The sequence below is a fragment of the Scatophagus argus genome, chromosome 4 (assembly GCF_020382885.2).
Source record: "Scatophagus argus isolate fScaArg1 chromosome 4, fScaArg1.pri, whole genome shotgun sequence".
Taxonomy (NCBI): Eukaryota; Metazoa; Chordata; class Actinopteri; family Scatophagidae; genus Scatophagus; species Scatophagus argus.
The window spans coordinates 14227008-14243406 of record NC_058496.1 but is presented as its reverse complement, the minus strand read 5'-3'; the positions used below and the strand labels follow the sequence as shown (position 1 = coordinate 14243406).

Here is a 16399-nt window from a genome sequence, read left to right as displayed (position 1 = left end):
TGAAGAAAAAGGCGATAATGACCCAAATGTTTGGTTCATACGTATATAATTATGCATTTATTGACAAGAATGATACAAGTCTGCAGTGGGACAAACTGAGGTCAGGCCAGCTAACAGATGGACGTCTTCAGTTTACTTAGCAGACCTCCTGGTCCTCTTGTTCCAGGAGAAGTTTGCCCCATAGGATTTCACCCGGGGCTTCGAGGTCCTCTTCTCTGTTACGTCGTAGCTCCAACCTGAAGGACAAACATTGCAGTAAGTGATGGAGGTGAGAGCCTTACATATATTCACTTTGGACAAGTTCCAACCACAATGAGGTGTTTTGGAGACATCAACAGGCTGTGTGTAGTCAGAACTGCACTAATCACTTTCATGGTGCAATAAACAGAGTAAGCCAGTTTCCTTCACTTAGTTTCAACAAACTCTCCCAGATGGCTCAGTACTCTGAGTGAAAGGAATTTTCTGTTCGACAGAAAACTGCGTCAGCCGTGTTTCGCTTTACCTCGCACAGGACTGTTCTGAATGGGCCACTGAAAAAAACCTACCGTCTTCATGTTTTATTAGTCGATTTGTTATGAGACAAACACCGTCTTATGAAGTGTCTGTTACCATGATGGTATTTTAACAAGTGCTTTTTTACTGCTGTCACCTGATCATATTACTGATTTGAAAGGTTTAATAATGTGTGAGCATTTAAAGAACAATATTTTCTAAATGAACAGAGTAAGATTGTCTCTGCTTTTCCTTGATTGCTGATTTGTCTTCCCTGTGAATAAACTTCAGCGTACTGCGCTTCGAGAGGAACTTCTGTAGTTTATCTACGGGTAACAGCAGTGCAGCCACCTCACATCAGCACTACTATTCCTCCTACTAACTTACTATATACTTGCTAATTATAACTTACTATTTGTCTTAAGCCTTGCTTTAAGTGTTAAAGTTCATTGTAATGTATTATTATTACTATTTTACCATTTTTCTCAGCAAAAGCAATGGCATCTTCCTTGGAGGAGAACGTGAGCATCATGTTGGATAAGGGATCAGCACTGAAAGGCAGAAGAAGGCTGTCAGACACACAAACACTTACTGGAGGCAAATATCCTAAATGTCATGTATTGAGGACAGAGGATATCCTAAGTTGTGCAGACAGTCATACAGGTAAAAACTTACCTGTAGGCTAATCAGTGACCATATAAACAAATATGAATACTAAAAATAATTTGCTCAAAGTAATACCAACTCATTAATCTGCATTCACTACAGTTAAGAAAAAAATTCTAATCTGATTTTAGTTTCTGTGTTGCAGAAACTGGCAGGTAATGGGAAGAGGTTCTCACGTCGAGGCCCAGCCCATCAGCGGGTTCTCCCAGCGCTCTCTGGTGTCAAAGTCCATCTTCCACTTCTTGGTGCTGTTGACTCCGGACTGCATGGCCGTCTTTGCGGGCACAAAGATGTGAACTTTACGTGTTTTGATGTGCTCCTCTGGGACTCCTGTCAGAGTGGTGATGTCCTAAGGGACAAACAGAAATAAAGCACAACCTACTGTAAGTTAAAGTAAGCTAATGTGACTTACAACAAAGACTTAAAAGTTGGAGTCAAACTGAAAAAGTTTTCGCCAGCTGTGAAACATTTAAACATAAACATACACTACAGAAGTTGATCAGCTCATTTATAACAGTCCACGACTTGAATTTTAAGAAATTAATGACACGTTGGTCTGTAAAAATCATGGGGGAAGCAGTAAATGACTTACGGAGAATTAATCAGTTCAACCCCTTTGTAAGCAACAAAACATGGACAGGAGGTTTCAACTAAAACAGTCAAAATGAAAACCAAAAGCTTCCCGTTCCTGCTACCGTGAGTGGGGAAATAACAAATTGACATGATTTGGGGGCAGACCAGCCAACCATTCTGACTTTTATTTGACTTGCTGACTGATGTCTTTTTCTGTCTCTGCAAGTAATAAGAGTTCAAGCAAAGAAATATGCACGAGTGCTTGTTGAGAAAGATCATCTGAAAGTTAGCTTGCAGGTGTTATGAAATACAACTTCAAGCTCTAACAGCATGATCACTGTGTCAAAAAAATGGGGTTTGGGGTTAGGAAAAACTTCATCAGTTATAAAAATAGTTTGGACACTACAAGTAAGAAGTTTCATGTTTTATATTTTTGTTCTTCACATCAACCTGTAGAGATTTATTTTCCCTTTAAAATATCAGGGTCAAAAAATAAGCTCAAATACATCTTCACTGTCAGAACAACAATAAAACAAAAATTTAGGCATAATAAAGTAAACTCAATGTTTGGATTGTACTTTTATTGTTTCTCTGATCTGATGTTAACTCTGGAGGCATTTTTGTCCCTTCCAGCACAAATGTTACAACTACATATGAATCTTTCCTGTGCAGAATTTTTTGATAAATTGCAGCATTCAGTGGGCTGAGTAATTCTCTCAGACAACAGCTTAATTTTGTGTCCAGCAATAGAATAACTGAATAACAGCATTAAAAAAAACAATAAACAAGAAGAGGGTTAAGTTTATAATTAGATCACAGGAGGTTTAAATGGAGGTTGGGAAAACATTTAGAAAAGTTCTGATATTTAAAATGCCAGGCTTGAGTGGAGCGCACCGATGAGCTTCGGGAGATACATTCATACATTAATAAAGCACGTGACGAGTAGATATGTGTTACGGGATGTCGAGACAATCTTTAAGTTCAGCTGTTTTTCAGATGCAAGAGATGCTGCATAACGAATGTAAAGGCGGGAAAATGTAAACCAATGGAAACTTGGTCACCAATAAAAATCACCAAAATAAACCGCAGCTCGCGTGTGCTAACGTCGATACTGGATTCGAAGAAAATAGAATAAACAGGTTGTAATGGTCACCTTTATTCTGTTATTCATACTCTTTTTGCATTGAGGTAAAATTAATGCCTAATACTAGAGGTGATTTATTCCAGACCATCAGAAAGTAGGCCAGTGCGACAAGAGGAGGAGGAGGAGGAGAAGAAGGAGGAGGAGGAGGAGGAGGAGGGGCCTTTGGGTGTACTAAATGCATATTCTTGAGCAACTGGAGCCCCTTCAAGCTCCTATCAAGGATCTGGTCCAATTCTTCAGGGAATTAGCAAACAAGCAATGGGAAGTCGGCGACAAAACACAGACGAACCTCCCAGCACGCAGGCACCAGCCACCCAAGACTGAGGGCTTTCCAGGGCGCTCTCCTTTCAATACAAGAATTTTACACATTTCAATGGCCATTACAACTTCAAAGAATCAAATTTTCATCATTGTCTGTCATCTGCCAGTTGATTTGTAGAAAGGGGGTCGTTTTGCATGAACTCCACACAAAAGCCCGCCTTTCCTTTGGCAAAGGAGCTTCCAATGGTATTTAAGCCCAGTAAATTACAGGTCCAACTGCTGAACTAGTGCTCATTTCAGTCAAACATCTTTTGCCATGCTCAGAGGCAAGACCAGTCTAAATTTAATCATAAACAAGATCTGCACATTGAAAAGATTGCTAAAATGAAAGGGAAAAGACGAACAAAAGGGCTGGGGGGGAAAAAAAAAAAAAAAAAAAAACATCACAAGTGCCGGGTAATTATTTCCGGCTGCCCTATCTACTTAACCTTAACAATTCCTTCTTGTCACAGAGAGGAAGAAAACATGTTCTCTTCACCCAAAGGGGGTAATGGTGGACGATTCATGACACAATAACACATACGACAGTGTGAGAGAGAGAGCAACAAAATGAGACGGCAGGGGTTTTTTTGGGGGGGTTTTTTTCCCCATCTTGGAGCCTGCTGCAGGTAATCGAAAGTGTTGCTTTCTGCATGAGATAAGTTTTTATTTTCGATGGATTGGGTTCAATAGATCTGTGCTCCAAAAGTGAGAGCTAAGAAAAACTTCCTGGGAGTTTTGGAGAAAACACAAGAACCATAAAAATGCTTTGTACACAGTGAACCATAACACATTTGGGGCTGTGAATCATAGAGGAGAAATTATGTACAAAACGTACCTTTCGAGTTGAGGTAAATCAAATGTGCAGCTCGAAACACTGAGCAGTTGGTCTGGTATGTTCTGGGGGATAGATGCATGAAAATCCCTTCCCGAGACACATTAGAAATTATACCCTTGGGATTAGCAGGCCAGACTATGGTTACGCGTATGTACGTTACATAAACCATAACTGACACATGAGGCCCATTTATGGTAAACTGGTGCAATAATTTGTCCAGATGTAGCAGACCTTAAATCACATCTTAGGCGTGGATGAGCACAAAAGGTCCTTCATGAATGAGGGAGGATGTGTCAAAACAAAAGCTCTGCCAAATCTCTGAAAACACTCTGCTCATTATCTGGCATTGTTTGCAAAAATACGAGTCTAGACTCCAATGATACTTGCATGCATTACACTCAAAGTTAGGAGGGTTATCGGCATAACAGACTCGGCCACAATACCCGGACTCACAAAGGGAATGGTTGTGGCTGGAATGTGGTGTGTTCCCAGGAAGACTAGAGAGGGCCATCACAAAAGGAAAACCCACACGGTGGGCACTTTTTCTTCTGCCATGTACAGGAAGCAAAATGAGAACTATCAAGTTTGACACTATTCACAGGGCCTTCACGGGGTCCTACAATACCTGGCTGGGCAGGCAGAATGCCGGGCTTAAGAAAGAAGGGAAAAAGGCTGGCAATGTCTCCGTCACGTGAAAGCGTGTCGATATTTCTGACACCTCCAGGCTACGTGCCAAATAAAGAGCGTAGGGGCTTGTCGCTGTGGGGCCGCTGGGCCCTCCAGAATGCTGAATGCTGGTACCTCTTATGCTCCTACAGAGATGAGTTGGTGGATTTTTGTGTAAACAAGATTCAAGGATCTAAGTGTTAACAGCTAAAGGAAATAACACAGAGATATCTAAAAGCAAGAAAAGCAGAAGAAAAAAAAAATGGAAGGAAGGAAGCTGAGGTGGGAAATGACTCAGAGTGGAATAAAGTGGACACAGACTGGAATATCACATTAATGTCAATGAAACACAAGTGTCCTTCATGTTGTTAAATAAGCGCTGGTATAGATAAAAAAAAAAATGAATGAGAGATTTTTGTTGGCGAGGTGTGATGTCCATCCTAATCCACTTGGTAGAATCCATTTTAAATGTTTGGAAAACAACAAGAGGATGCCGACAATCAGACTCAACTGCCATTTTGGTTCACTAATTTCACTGACAACCCATCTCTTTCAATTGTTTCACTGCTGCAAATAAGCAATTTGTCTCATCGGATCGGTAAAGACAATTTGCTGATTTAAAGGAATAATCTGACATTTTGTGAGAGGCTTACTGACGTTATTGAGAAAAAAACAAAACACAGATGTCTGTTATGATACAGCCAGGAAACAGTTAGCTAAGCTGGGCGTAAAGACTGGAAACAGCTGGCCTGACTGTAAAGCTCACTAATTAACACCTTACATCTCATTTGTTAAAAGCAAAGTGTAAAAGCAACAAGTTGTGGTTTTACGGGTTGTTTTGGAACAAACTTAATTCTTGTCCGTGCGCTTCCTGGACTGTCATCCTCACTGTGAGGTTGTGTCTTGTTTTTTCTAAGTCCAACAACCTGTAGCTCATCTATGCTTTATATTGTAGCCATTTTTCTATTTCTGGCACAGGATGCTGATGTCCTTACTCTTAATTCCGCCCACAAAGCTCCGATTGGCTCTTGTTCTTCAAACCTGGGAGACAGCTGTCGAAGAGCACCACGCTCACCAAAGTGAATTGTTGAAAGAAACTGGAGATGCCATGAGAAGTAATTAGGTTAAGAGAAAACATCTTCCTCAATGACTGTGTTTTCTTTGCCGGACTCAAACGGTCTTCCAGCCTCTACAATCTCAATATCATTTAGCACATCTTGTCAGTTTCAGATGATTTGCAGGTGAAACTCCACATTAAGAAATGGTTTTCCAGTAAAAAGATATCTCTAAATAATGAATATCAGACTTCCCTTTTGGATTCATCTTTGAGAAAATGATTAAGTAAGTATCACAAATCACATGAATGTCTTTGTGACAGTTTTGATGAAAATATCAAATGCATGTGGAGGTTTGAATGGCAGTTCATACTGCAGCACTTGAAAGTGTCCTGAGGTTTGGCAAAATGTACATGAGGACTTGAAAAGAGATAAGTATAAGGACTTTGCCTTTCGAGCACATTACTGTTCATTCGCTTAGTGAATTAAATGACTTTTTTTTTCATCCAATACTCCCTTTGTGCTTATTTAGACAAGAAGGTCATTTTACACTTAAAATAAACTTTACAGAGGAAATTCACATCTGTTCTTGCGATGATTTGAGCCAAATTATTAGTTTTTCAGCTTAAATATTTATTGATGACTGATTGGTTAAAAAAAAGCAACTGCCAACGATTTTAAGACCTTATTAATTGTTCAAGTGATTTAATCAATCAAAAATCACGAGAACACTCGGTCCAGATTCTCCAATGTGGGGATTTGCCACTTTTAGTGGAAACTGAATATCTTTAGCTTTTTGGACTGTTGTTTGGAGAAAACAAGATAATTAAAGACTTTGCCAAGAGCAAAGACATTTCTCGCTATTTTCTAACATTTTAAAGACTACGCAAAACATCTTTTAATCAACAAGGTAATGAACAGAATAATGAATAACAAAAATAATCATTAGTTGCAGACGTGTCCTCGAATCCTAGAAAAATAGCCCAGATAAGGGGTAAGACTGTGTAAAAACACTGATGCTGCTGGCCCTATTTTTTTTAAGACTTGTTAGGTTTGAAAATGTAAACTGAGGTACAGAGTGTATTTTCCTGTTAGTACAGTGACCAACCACACAAACAAATAAAGGATGTCTGTGCACAACCAGCTCAGACAAAACATTTCTAGCATCACATCCATACTGTTGTTGGTAACAGAGGACACCATGACAGCCGTGACACCGGTACTGTCCAGCCTATCACAGCGCAAGCACGCGTATGCCAAAACCGCAGCTCGGCAGCCAGGAGGGGTCATAAGGTCGGCCGAGCTGAATCATGTTGAGTCAGCATGTGGTGAAAGCCCAAACACATCACCCTTAACCCCCCACTGTCCAGCCCTAACCCAGACCAAGAGCCTCACTCATCAAACTCTGCCGGTTCCCACCTTCAGATGGCTTTGAAGTGGAAGGCCCATTAATGATTGGACATAGGGGGCGTTTCTAATAGAAACAAATATTATGTTGCTTGCTCGCGTGTGGGAGTGGTTCAGCACTGGAGAACGAAAAGCAGCTGGCATGAGGGTCATCTCAAATCTCACGTTACACATACCGGCGAGGATCGGAAAGAGAGGATTTGGCGGGGGTTATTTATGAATATGTCAGATGTAGACTCACTTGTTTGTGTGCTGTAAAGACTACTGTTTAAATATTTTTTATAAATAAAATGCTTTACCAATAACGAAAAAGAATCGGAAAGTTCATAAGCAAAAATGATGTACTCTTTTTCCATAGTTTATGAATTTGATACTGAAATATCTTTGAGTTTTAGACCGTTAATCGGACACAACAAGCACAATGACAACGTCCCCTTAAGCTCTGGGAACTTGTGATGTTTGCCACTACCTTTTTAGACTTTATACAGTTTGACAATTAATTGTCCATCTGATCTAAATGATTCACTGAAGATAGTCAATAGATTCATTAATAATGGTCCTGAAGACAGTCTCCGTTTTGCCCACTGGTTTATTAGCTTAGAACAGATGAAATGATCGAAAGGAAAAGGATAAGTGCATGTGGATTACCACAGATTCAAAAGCACAAGAGCTCCTCTACATGAACCAGCCTGTGAACTTCCAGTGTTATACATGTTATAAACCAATGCAAACCACAAATGTCTACTACAGGGAGACAAAATAGAGCAGAAACAATACTATGCTAACATTTTCAATGGTTGACTTTAGTACACGCTGTGTTACAAAGAGCACAGATTCAGTCACAAATGACTATATCAACATTTTGTTATTATTGTGATTTATGATAAGCGGACTGGATGAACAAAAAAAAAAAAAAAGTTTACACACCGGACAGTTCAAGACACCAAGAAAATTGGAGTCAGAGCTGCTAGCTTACAACTAGAGAATAAATGGCAGTCAGTGTAGCCCTTTTAATCTGCTATGCAAAGACAACACTTAGGAGCTAGACACTTCCTAAAACTACCCAGCGCTGACAGTGCTGAGGAGTCCTCTTAAGAGGCTTAGTCTCTATGGAAGAGAGTGTTAATGAATGAAATACTATTTAGTGGATGATACATAATAAAGCCTCTTGTCTGACACTCTTCAAAGACCGACATCCTCTGACCCACTACTCCAAACTTGAGCTGTGAGATTTTTTTGCATAAGAGCGCCGTATGAGAGGGCAACCAGACAAAACAGACACTTAAGTTGTCTATGTGCGAGGGAGGGAGAAAGGGTGGGAGGGCTGGATGAAGGGGAGAGGAAGGGGGTTGGGATGGTGAATGTGGTCTGCTCCACTGTAGGTCACTCCATGTCTGATGCCAGACAGGCTTAGAAAATATACACCCCTGTACGGTAGACTTAAACTGCTTGTGCTGAATATAGCCACACAGTTGGGATGGTCGGTTCTTTAATAGTGATTCAGTGGCACTGATTTTCTTGCGATTTCAAAATGCGTAAGCAAATACCTGTTTGAGGTCATAGTGGTTGAGGGTGCTCAGCGCAACAACATTCTCAAACGCATAATCAATTCTGTGGAAACGGAGTTCTCAAGTGTCATGAAGCAAACCGGTGTGTCCAACTGTGGCGCTGGCGTTGCACTGGAATGATCCTGTATTAACCAGCCTCCTCTGAGTGACCTCTGTAACAGGAAATTGTCTGAAACCTCTGGATGATAAATCTACAAAGATAGACTTCGGGATGTTTCAACCTGATTTCAATTTAAGTCTTTCAAAACAACAAACAACCTGCCTTTACACTCAACTACCAAACTGCAATCAAACCCCACATCTTTTGTCCAGATGTGACATTACTTGCCAAGCAAGCAATGCGCTCTAAATTCACAAGAAAACAGAAGATTTTAAATTAACAAACTCAACATGCTAAGCATCAGGTCCTTCCAATTTAATACTCTCTTCCTCTCTCTGTCTTCCTCCCTCCTTCCCCCCTCAATTCCCCACACTCTAATAACTGTCCTCCTCTGTCTCGTAAAACCCCAGTGCCTTTAGAGAACTCTATAACAAGGCTTCACAAGCGCTTTAAGATTATGGTGTTGTCTTTATGTGGAGAGAGGGAGCACACTTGGGCCCAGCTGAAGCAGGGGTAGACGCACAGACATGTAGGCATAAGGGGGAGATATTGTATTAGCACATATTGAGGCAGCTGCTGGGGTTATAAACGCAGTTGTTTATGCAAAGGGCCAGAGACAAGAGCAAAGGCCTGGCTGGGAGGTGGCAGACATTCCGTGTAAAGCTGTGTATCAGTGGCCAGCCAGCCAGACCCTGAGAGCTGCCCAGCATGCTTAATCAAACAGTAATTACAAATAAAAGAAGGTCTGCATGGGCAATCTCGGGAACGCTGGAGCTCCACAATCACGCGGGTCTTTTTATTTGGCATTATTTCTGAAATATGGACAATGCCTTCCAAGTTTGTTCAAACTTTAAGCAGGTTTTTGATTTGCATGAGCGTTTAAATAAGAGGAAAGAGATTAAAACAAAAAGATTTTGAGGGCTAATTAGAGTACCAGTAATGAATAAAGTTCAGTCCAAGAAATATCAGAAATTCAGAAAAATTCCCATCACAAATTCCTAAAGTCTTTAGTGACATACTCATTATGTGTTTTGTCTGTCCAACAGTCCAAAACCCAAAAGGTATTCAATTTGTTGTCACAGGTGTTACACAAAAGTAGCTAATCCTTGCACTATAAAAGCAGGAACTAGAAACTTTTGGCATTTTTACTTGAAAAATGACTTTAAACCTGAAATAGTTGATTTTTCTGGTCACTTGGGTGCAGGGGAGACAAGCTGTGTCCACAACACTGACATATTATCTATCACTTTTTAAGTTGACATGGTGTTAGAAAAAAACAGCCATCAGACAAGCAGCACTGTCGTTCATTTGGAGTCCGCTCGGTGACTGTAAATCTGCTGTTAGCTCTGGTTTTAACTTCTGACGGAACTATCTGACTCATTAGCAGCTAAAAGCTCCACCATGTTTACTGGTTACTTGTGTCCATCTGTTGCTTGCTGAACTGCGGGACTTTGGCAACTTTTTCTGATGAAAACAGCTGCCTGCCGCTGCTAAAATGAAACTGATGAGAGCTGTGAGAGTGAACCAAAACAATGAGCTTAAAGATGCTTTATAAATCAGAAATGCAGAATAGGACAATGCTTCTCACTAGGAGCACCTGACACCTGTCACATAACACGTTATTACACAATGCAGCTGCCTCAATCAATTACTATAGCACAGTTAAACACTGTTTTTCTGGCTGAAGCCTCCAGTAAAATACATTCACTGGATGAAAATTCACTGGATGAGTTCCTAAATTTGACCTGTGGGAGATTCTTGCCCTTCATCACCTTTATCTGCCTGAAACGGAACAAGGAGGTGAGATTCTGCAAGGTTTGAGAACTAAGGACAAAGGCTTTTGGAGTGCATTCAAAATATTATTTGCTCCTGCAACAATGCAAGCTCATTTAAATGAAATTATTCAAAAATGTACGCCACAGAACAAGCAGCACACCATTTTATCCTTGGGCTGTTCGAGAGAGAGTGAGTGGGACAGTGTGCAAAGCTAGCATAACCAGGTTTTCCCATACATTCATTTATTTGTGACAGTGGTGACTCAAGGCGCATTACACTGCAAGGTGTGAACTAAGTATAAACTCAGACTCTTAGACTTTACTTGGGCTGGCTGCACATGTACATTAACAATCACCAAAGCATATTTGGGGACCCATTTTGCTACACGTATTATCTATCAAAGAGAATGTCAATCTATGATTGACTAGCTAGTGAACAATCTCCCCTTGCTCTAGCCCTCCCATCCAGTGACAATCGCACAAGCCCGTTAGGTTTGATGTAGGCCTACTCATGCCATCGTAAAAGTCTGTTAATTGCACCAGGTTGGTGCGATGTCACTCGGTACCATGTTGGTTTCAGTCGGCTGCAACATAAGCAACAAGCCTCCTCTATGGACGACTTAACTGTTATTGTGAAAACAGAAGCACATGACCAAAAAAAAAACAAAAAACAAACAAAAACTAATAAATAAAATAAGTTGTGTTTTTTTGGGCGACTTAATACAACATCCTGAAGATGAAGAAACAAAACAAGGTGGGACAGTCAGAGACCAGAAGTGTAGGGATTTGTGTGAAAAAGAGAACTGAAGGGAAAGGCAAAATGAGCAGATTATAGGAGCTGAGCCAGTTAGCACTAAAAGAAGGAGGGAAATTAAGTCAATTTAAATGTTGAAGCCAAAAAAATAAAAATAAATAAATAAAGCATAAACTGCAATATGTTCTTTCACATATTTTCAATAAAGAAATATGACCACAACCCCAAACCAACACCCCTCGCCACGGTTACACTGTCAATCTGTGGGAAACGCTAATAACCTCTTGGTGGATCGAGACCTCTGTTTGATCGGTCTAACCAGAAAGCAATTCACACTTATTGACAGCCTGATGAATGACTAGCGTGCTGACATACGCTGAATGCCCAAAAGGGAGAGTGCTCTCATTGCCCTCTTCCATGTGAGACGGAGACCACTGTACTGTAAACAGCTGAGGGCCTCTCTTTTTGGCCTGTCTGGGTGAGCATTAGAGTACTTCCCGCTGCCGCCAGCAACAGCTTGCCACAAAGGAACCTCTGTGGCCGACAACACTGAAGTGGCCACTGTCTTTTTCGTGAGTCTCAGGATGTCTCACAAACTTTTTTCCATGCAAGCTTCTTTTCTTTCACCCCCTCCCCATTTTTTAGAGGCCCTTTTTTTTCCTCTCCTCTGCTGTTCCTCTCAGTGGCCCCTACTGAGAGGACAGAGACAGACACTCCGCCCAGCCAAAGGTTTGTCTGCCAGTATGGTCAGCTTTGGTCTGGAACAAAAGCACACTGACGCTGCCCACACACAGCAAACCCCCCTAGACAAGTGCACAACAGACTCCCACATTCTCTCCTATCTCCTTCGTCTTTTAATGACAACGCATTCACTTCAGAAGATCATTCTTTGTTTTGTACAATTGGTACATTGCTATCCTTGGCCACTTCAAATGGATGTTTATTGCTATTTGGGTTGCGCTTTAGCACTTAATGGAAAGAGGCACCATGACCCTGTCAGATCAATTATGAAGCTAACCACAGACAGATGTACCATATACATTATAGATACTACATTTGATTGCACATTATTTAACTTAGATCTGGTCTTCAAGTTCTTCTGGAGTTATGCTGTGCACAAGCCACACCAATCGACAAGCGTGAAGCCCCTTTTACGCAGCCTGTTCAAGGCGGGAACGTTGTGTCATTATTCCAACATGCTGTGCTGTATAAAAGGTACAAAGATTAAACTTGGAGGCACTGTTTTCCGCTCTCTTCTCCTTATTGTCTGAATATTGTAGAAGTGCAATGCAAAATCTGTTGGGTTTAAACCAGACAAACTAGATAACAAACACAACAAATGTAAGATTAAGCTAACAAATATAAGTAGCCGTGAAGACGAGCACCAGCCTGTGCGCTCTAATTTAAAAATGCCAGTGTGGAAACGCTTGAAAGACAAAACATAATAGTAATTATCATTATTATTATTATTGTTATCTGAAGTGTGCAAGATGTATCATGTGAATAGATACAATGCAATGCAATGCAATGCAATGCAATCCGGCTCTGTGTTGTACACACTAAAGCACAACACAACTGTCAAAACTGTGAGCTGCAATTGTGACCTCAGCTGATTTATTAATACTGCTGCTTTAGAAGATTACAACTGAAAACAGTGAACCAAAAGATGAAGGTTATCTGCAGTTGGCCTTTAGTTTGGTTGAAAATATTTTAACCAGGTGTTGATTAAACTTCATGGTCATTTCAGAGGCTGTACTTTAGCTGTAGCACCTGAGTGGCATCAAATATCATCATATTAGAATTATTTTTCACCTAAACTCAATTTACTAAACTATTCATCAGTAACTTCAATAACATGTCATCAAAAGTAGTGAGGAGTGCTTGGAGAGGATTACTGGGAACTGTGAGCACACACAGGACTGCCAATGGTAACATTTGCCATTACTGTTATATTGTTACAAAAGCCTACTGTCTAATACTAGTTCATTCTGGCAGTGGACTAGGAGAGTTTTTGAACAATTTTTCCAGGAAAGTAATTGGAAGACAGAAGATTAGACAAACACCAATCTGTGTGTCAGGTCAAACAGGGAGGGATCCTTACCAATTTCTCATCAACTGTAATAAGTTGCGTGTCTTGTCCTGGTTTCTCTGCCAGCCTCAATGTTGATGTGCTTGTAGACCTGAAAACAATTATGTAGACATTAAATGCAAAGCACAAGCTGACAAAGCAGACTAGCAATAAAGATGCATTACACAAACAAGTTGCACTCTGCAACAATGATTATCTTTAAGGAGGCAGTGGGGCCAGGATAGAGTGAAAAGGAAGGGACAAGGAGGGAATCCCCCCCGTCACCTATTAGTTCTGTCTGGTGCATCTCTGGCAGACTCTCGCTCTCATCCTAATGACAGGACGTGCTTAATGTTGGCTGTGGTCAACTGTCAGGCGAGGACTGTGTAGCTCTTTGTGAATGTGCACCCGTGTCCCGTCACAAAACAGCAATGTGCCATGGTGGTTGACTCAGGGGAAGGCTATTCGAGATAATCACACTCCAGATTATGCCAAGATAATCAAAATTTCATATTTGTTCTAAATGTATGTTTTTGTTTATTTCTATTCTTTTTTTAAAAAGGTTTTTGCCTTCATTTGACAGAGGCAGCTGAAGGGAGTGGGGGGGTAGTGAGAGGCAGCAAAGGATCCAGGCTGAATTCAAACCTGGGCTTCCAGAAGAAATGGGCAGGATTAGTCGACTAGTCATTTAAATGTTGACCCTTAATACTGGTCATTTATTAAACTGATTACAGTATTCTATTAATGTACATGTAGGAGAAAATTCTAGAGCTAGCTCTGAATGTAGGACACCACAATGGTCCAACAGGTGTCACCTTTGAGCTTTGGTTCACCTACAATACAGATAGGAACTTTGACTCAGGTGATAGATGTTGCTGGATGAAGCATCACAGACAGTTTTGTTTTCGCTAGGAGAACGCTGCACTGTCAGCGAAATGTTTGGCTGTATAGAGCTTTACAGGATATGGTTATGGATTCTTGCACGTCACACAAAGAAGAACATTAACAATGAAATTAAAAGAAATGAATACTTCTACTGCTAAAGAAATTTTGCTTCAAAAGTCAACTTTCTTAACCAACAAACTGTCTCAGCAATCAAAGGCATTCATGTCTAATTTTTAGTATGTTTATCAGAATCAGAATTCCTTTATTTATCCCCGAAGGGAAATTCTTTCATTTTATTAACTCACATTTAGGCCATATAATTAATACTGACACTGACATTTTGAATTTACACCTGGACCTCACCACACATCTTTTAGTTAAGAAATGCAATAAAATGTAATAACATTTTGAAAAGGACCATTCAACAGTAGTATGCAGGTTTATTGGAAAAACTCCATACACTGCAGATGACGCATAAGGTCAGCTGAAACCACCTGATATCTGACAGGCCACATGTCTGAGAGATCCTGACAAAATATATAACTCAGTTACTGCCGCTGATTTCTGGGGTTGCCCTAACTATTGATTAAATAATGTACATTTCACTGTAAATTTGCCTGCCACCAGTGTTTATAAGATTAAAGAATACTGGATGGGACATTATTGATCGCTGTGGGGAAAAAAGCTTATAGCAACTAATTTAAGGAGAAAAGGGGTATAAAATACCATTACTATGCTATGACTGTTATGACTTTTTTGTTCACTGGCCAAACAGCTAGTGAATATCCTAATTTGACCAACCAATCTGACCAAGTGACCACTGTTTTATTGTGAGTTGAGTGAAGCAATTCTGCATCTGCGTGCATATTTTATAATAATGTGCCTGGTGATTAGTTCTAATTTCGAGTCCTGGTCAAATGTAATTTAAAGAGATCTATCAGTTAAGCACATCTTGCTACAGGATCATTATTTGTGTAGTACTGAGCAGCTCACAAAATACAAGAAAATGGTTCTTATGACTGAGAGTAACCTAACATTTCGTGCACACTGTAAATACATTATAAATGAAGCAGAAACGAGCCGTAACGTAATATCTGAATCTAATTTGAACTCATCGTGAAGAGAAGTGTCCGTTGCTGCAAATAATGCTTTAAGTTTGAATATTAAAAAGTTCTGACTGTGATGTGTTATTCCAATGCTAGCTGTTAGCTTCCTTGCAGCCATCAGTAACATCCTGCGAATCGATAGCTAGCGGTGGTTTTGATGTTAGCTGATTTGAGTCACTATGTGGTGTTGGCCTTTTCAGTAAGGTCTGTTGTTAAGTAAAGTTCAGTTATTGACGAACATTAGTAATGGTATGCAGCATGTTGCGTGGCACAATGAGCAGCGTTTAACTACGTTAACTCTTAAACTAATTTCTACCTAGACCTGCTAGCACCAGCTAATTAGCTGGGTAGCCGAGTGCTGTAAGGGCACGGGATATCATTGACATTAGCTACAAACCCAGACAAATAATTATACAAGCTGTTGCGTGGTTAAGTGCACAGAGTCACATATAATGTCCAGTAAAGAGCGAAAACCTTTAACATTCTGTATTTAAGTGCTTTATGCTTTCAAGCTGGCTAGCTTCCAAGCACTTCAGTTACTAGCCTGTAACATGCTAGGCATACAGCCCCTTGCTTCGTCCTCAGTCGACTTGGAGTTAAATATTTCAAACAAAATGACTCATAGTATAATGTGCAAAGATAAAACTGTTCACACAATTATTATAAAATTACCTGATAGGATTCAGGACCAATTTAGAAGCTGCATTGATGACAGACAAACGTCCCAATCCGAGAAGTGACATTGAGGACGCCATGATTGTTGTCAACAACGTCGTACGGCGACTATGAAGGAACAAACAGTACGAGGCGGTGACGGAGACAGCTGGCAAAGACATAGAGGACTGATGCCAGCAACTAAAATTACTTTGTAGAGATGTGTTACATGCAGAGAGACATGTCCAGACACATCTACCGTCTATTTGCGCTATTGATGTTTATTTCATATCACAAATAACGTTGCTGGTGGTGTTAATGGAAAGTAATTTAGCACATCCAGAAGAA

At 40.4% G+C, this 16399-nt stretch overlaps 1 protein-coding gene across 1 annotated transcript; it reads right to left on the bottom strand.

Annotated features, from left to right (window-relative positions):
* Positions 1-29: 29 nt before the first annotated feature.
* Positions 30-16225, bottom strand: ndufs4 (NADH:ubiquinone oxidoreductase subunit S4). The gene is made up of 5 exons (XM_046388028.1): positions 16070-16225; positions 13440-13518; positions 1335-1507; positions 970-1043; positions 30-236 (listed from the first exon to the last, which is right to left on the bottom strand). Exons 1-5 carry the CDS (start codon positions 16150-16152, stop codon positions 133-135), a joined length of 513 nt encoding a protein of 170 aa, XP_046243984.1. The 5' UTR covers positions 16153-16225; the 3' UTR covers positions 30-132.
* Between the last annotated feature and the right edge of the window lie 174 nt (positions 16226-16399).

Excerpts from the sequence above, each read along its gene's own strand:
- ndufs4 (XM_046388028.1), bottom strand. The coding sequence starts at position 16,152 with ATGGCGTCCTCAATGTCACTTCTCGGATTGGGACGTTTGTCTGTCATC. Across the intron at positions 13,519-16,069 it reads TTGGTCCTGAATCCTATCAG|GTCTACAAGCACATCAACAT; the intron begins GTAATTTTATAA and ends AATTGTTTTCAG. Across the intron at positions 1,508-13,439 it reads TTACAGTTGATGAGAAATTG|GACATCACCACTCTGACAGG; the intron begins GTAAGGATCCCT and ends TTTGTCCCTTAG.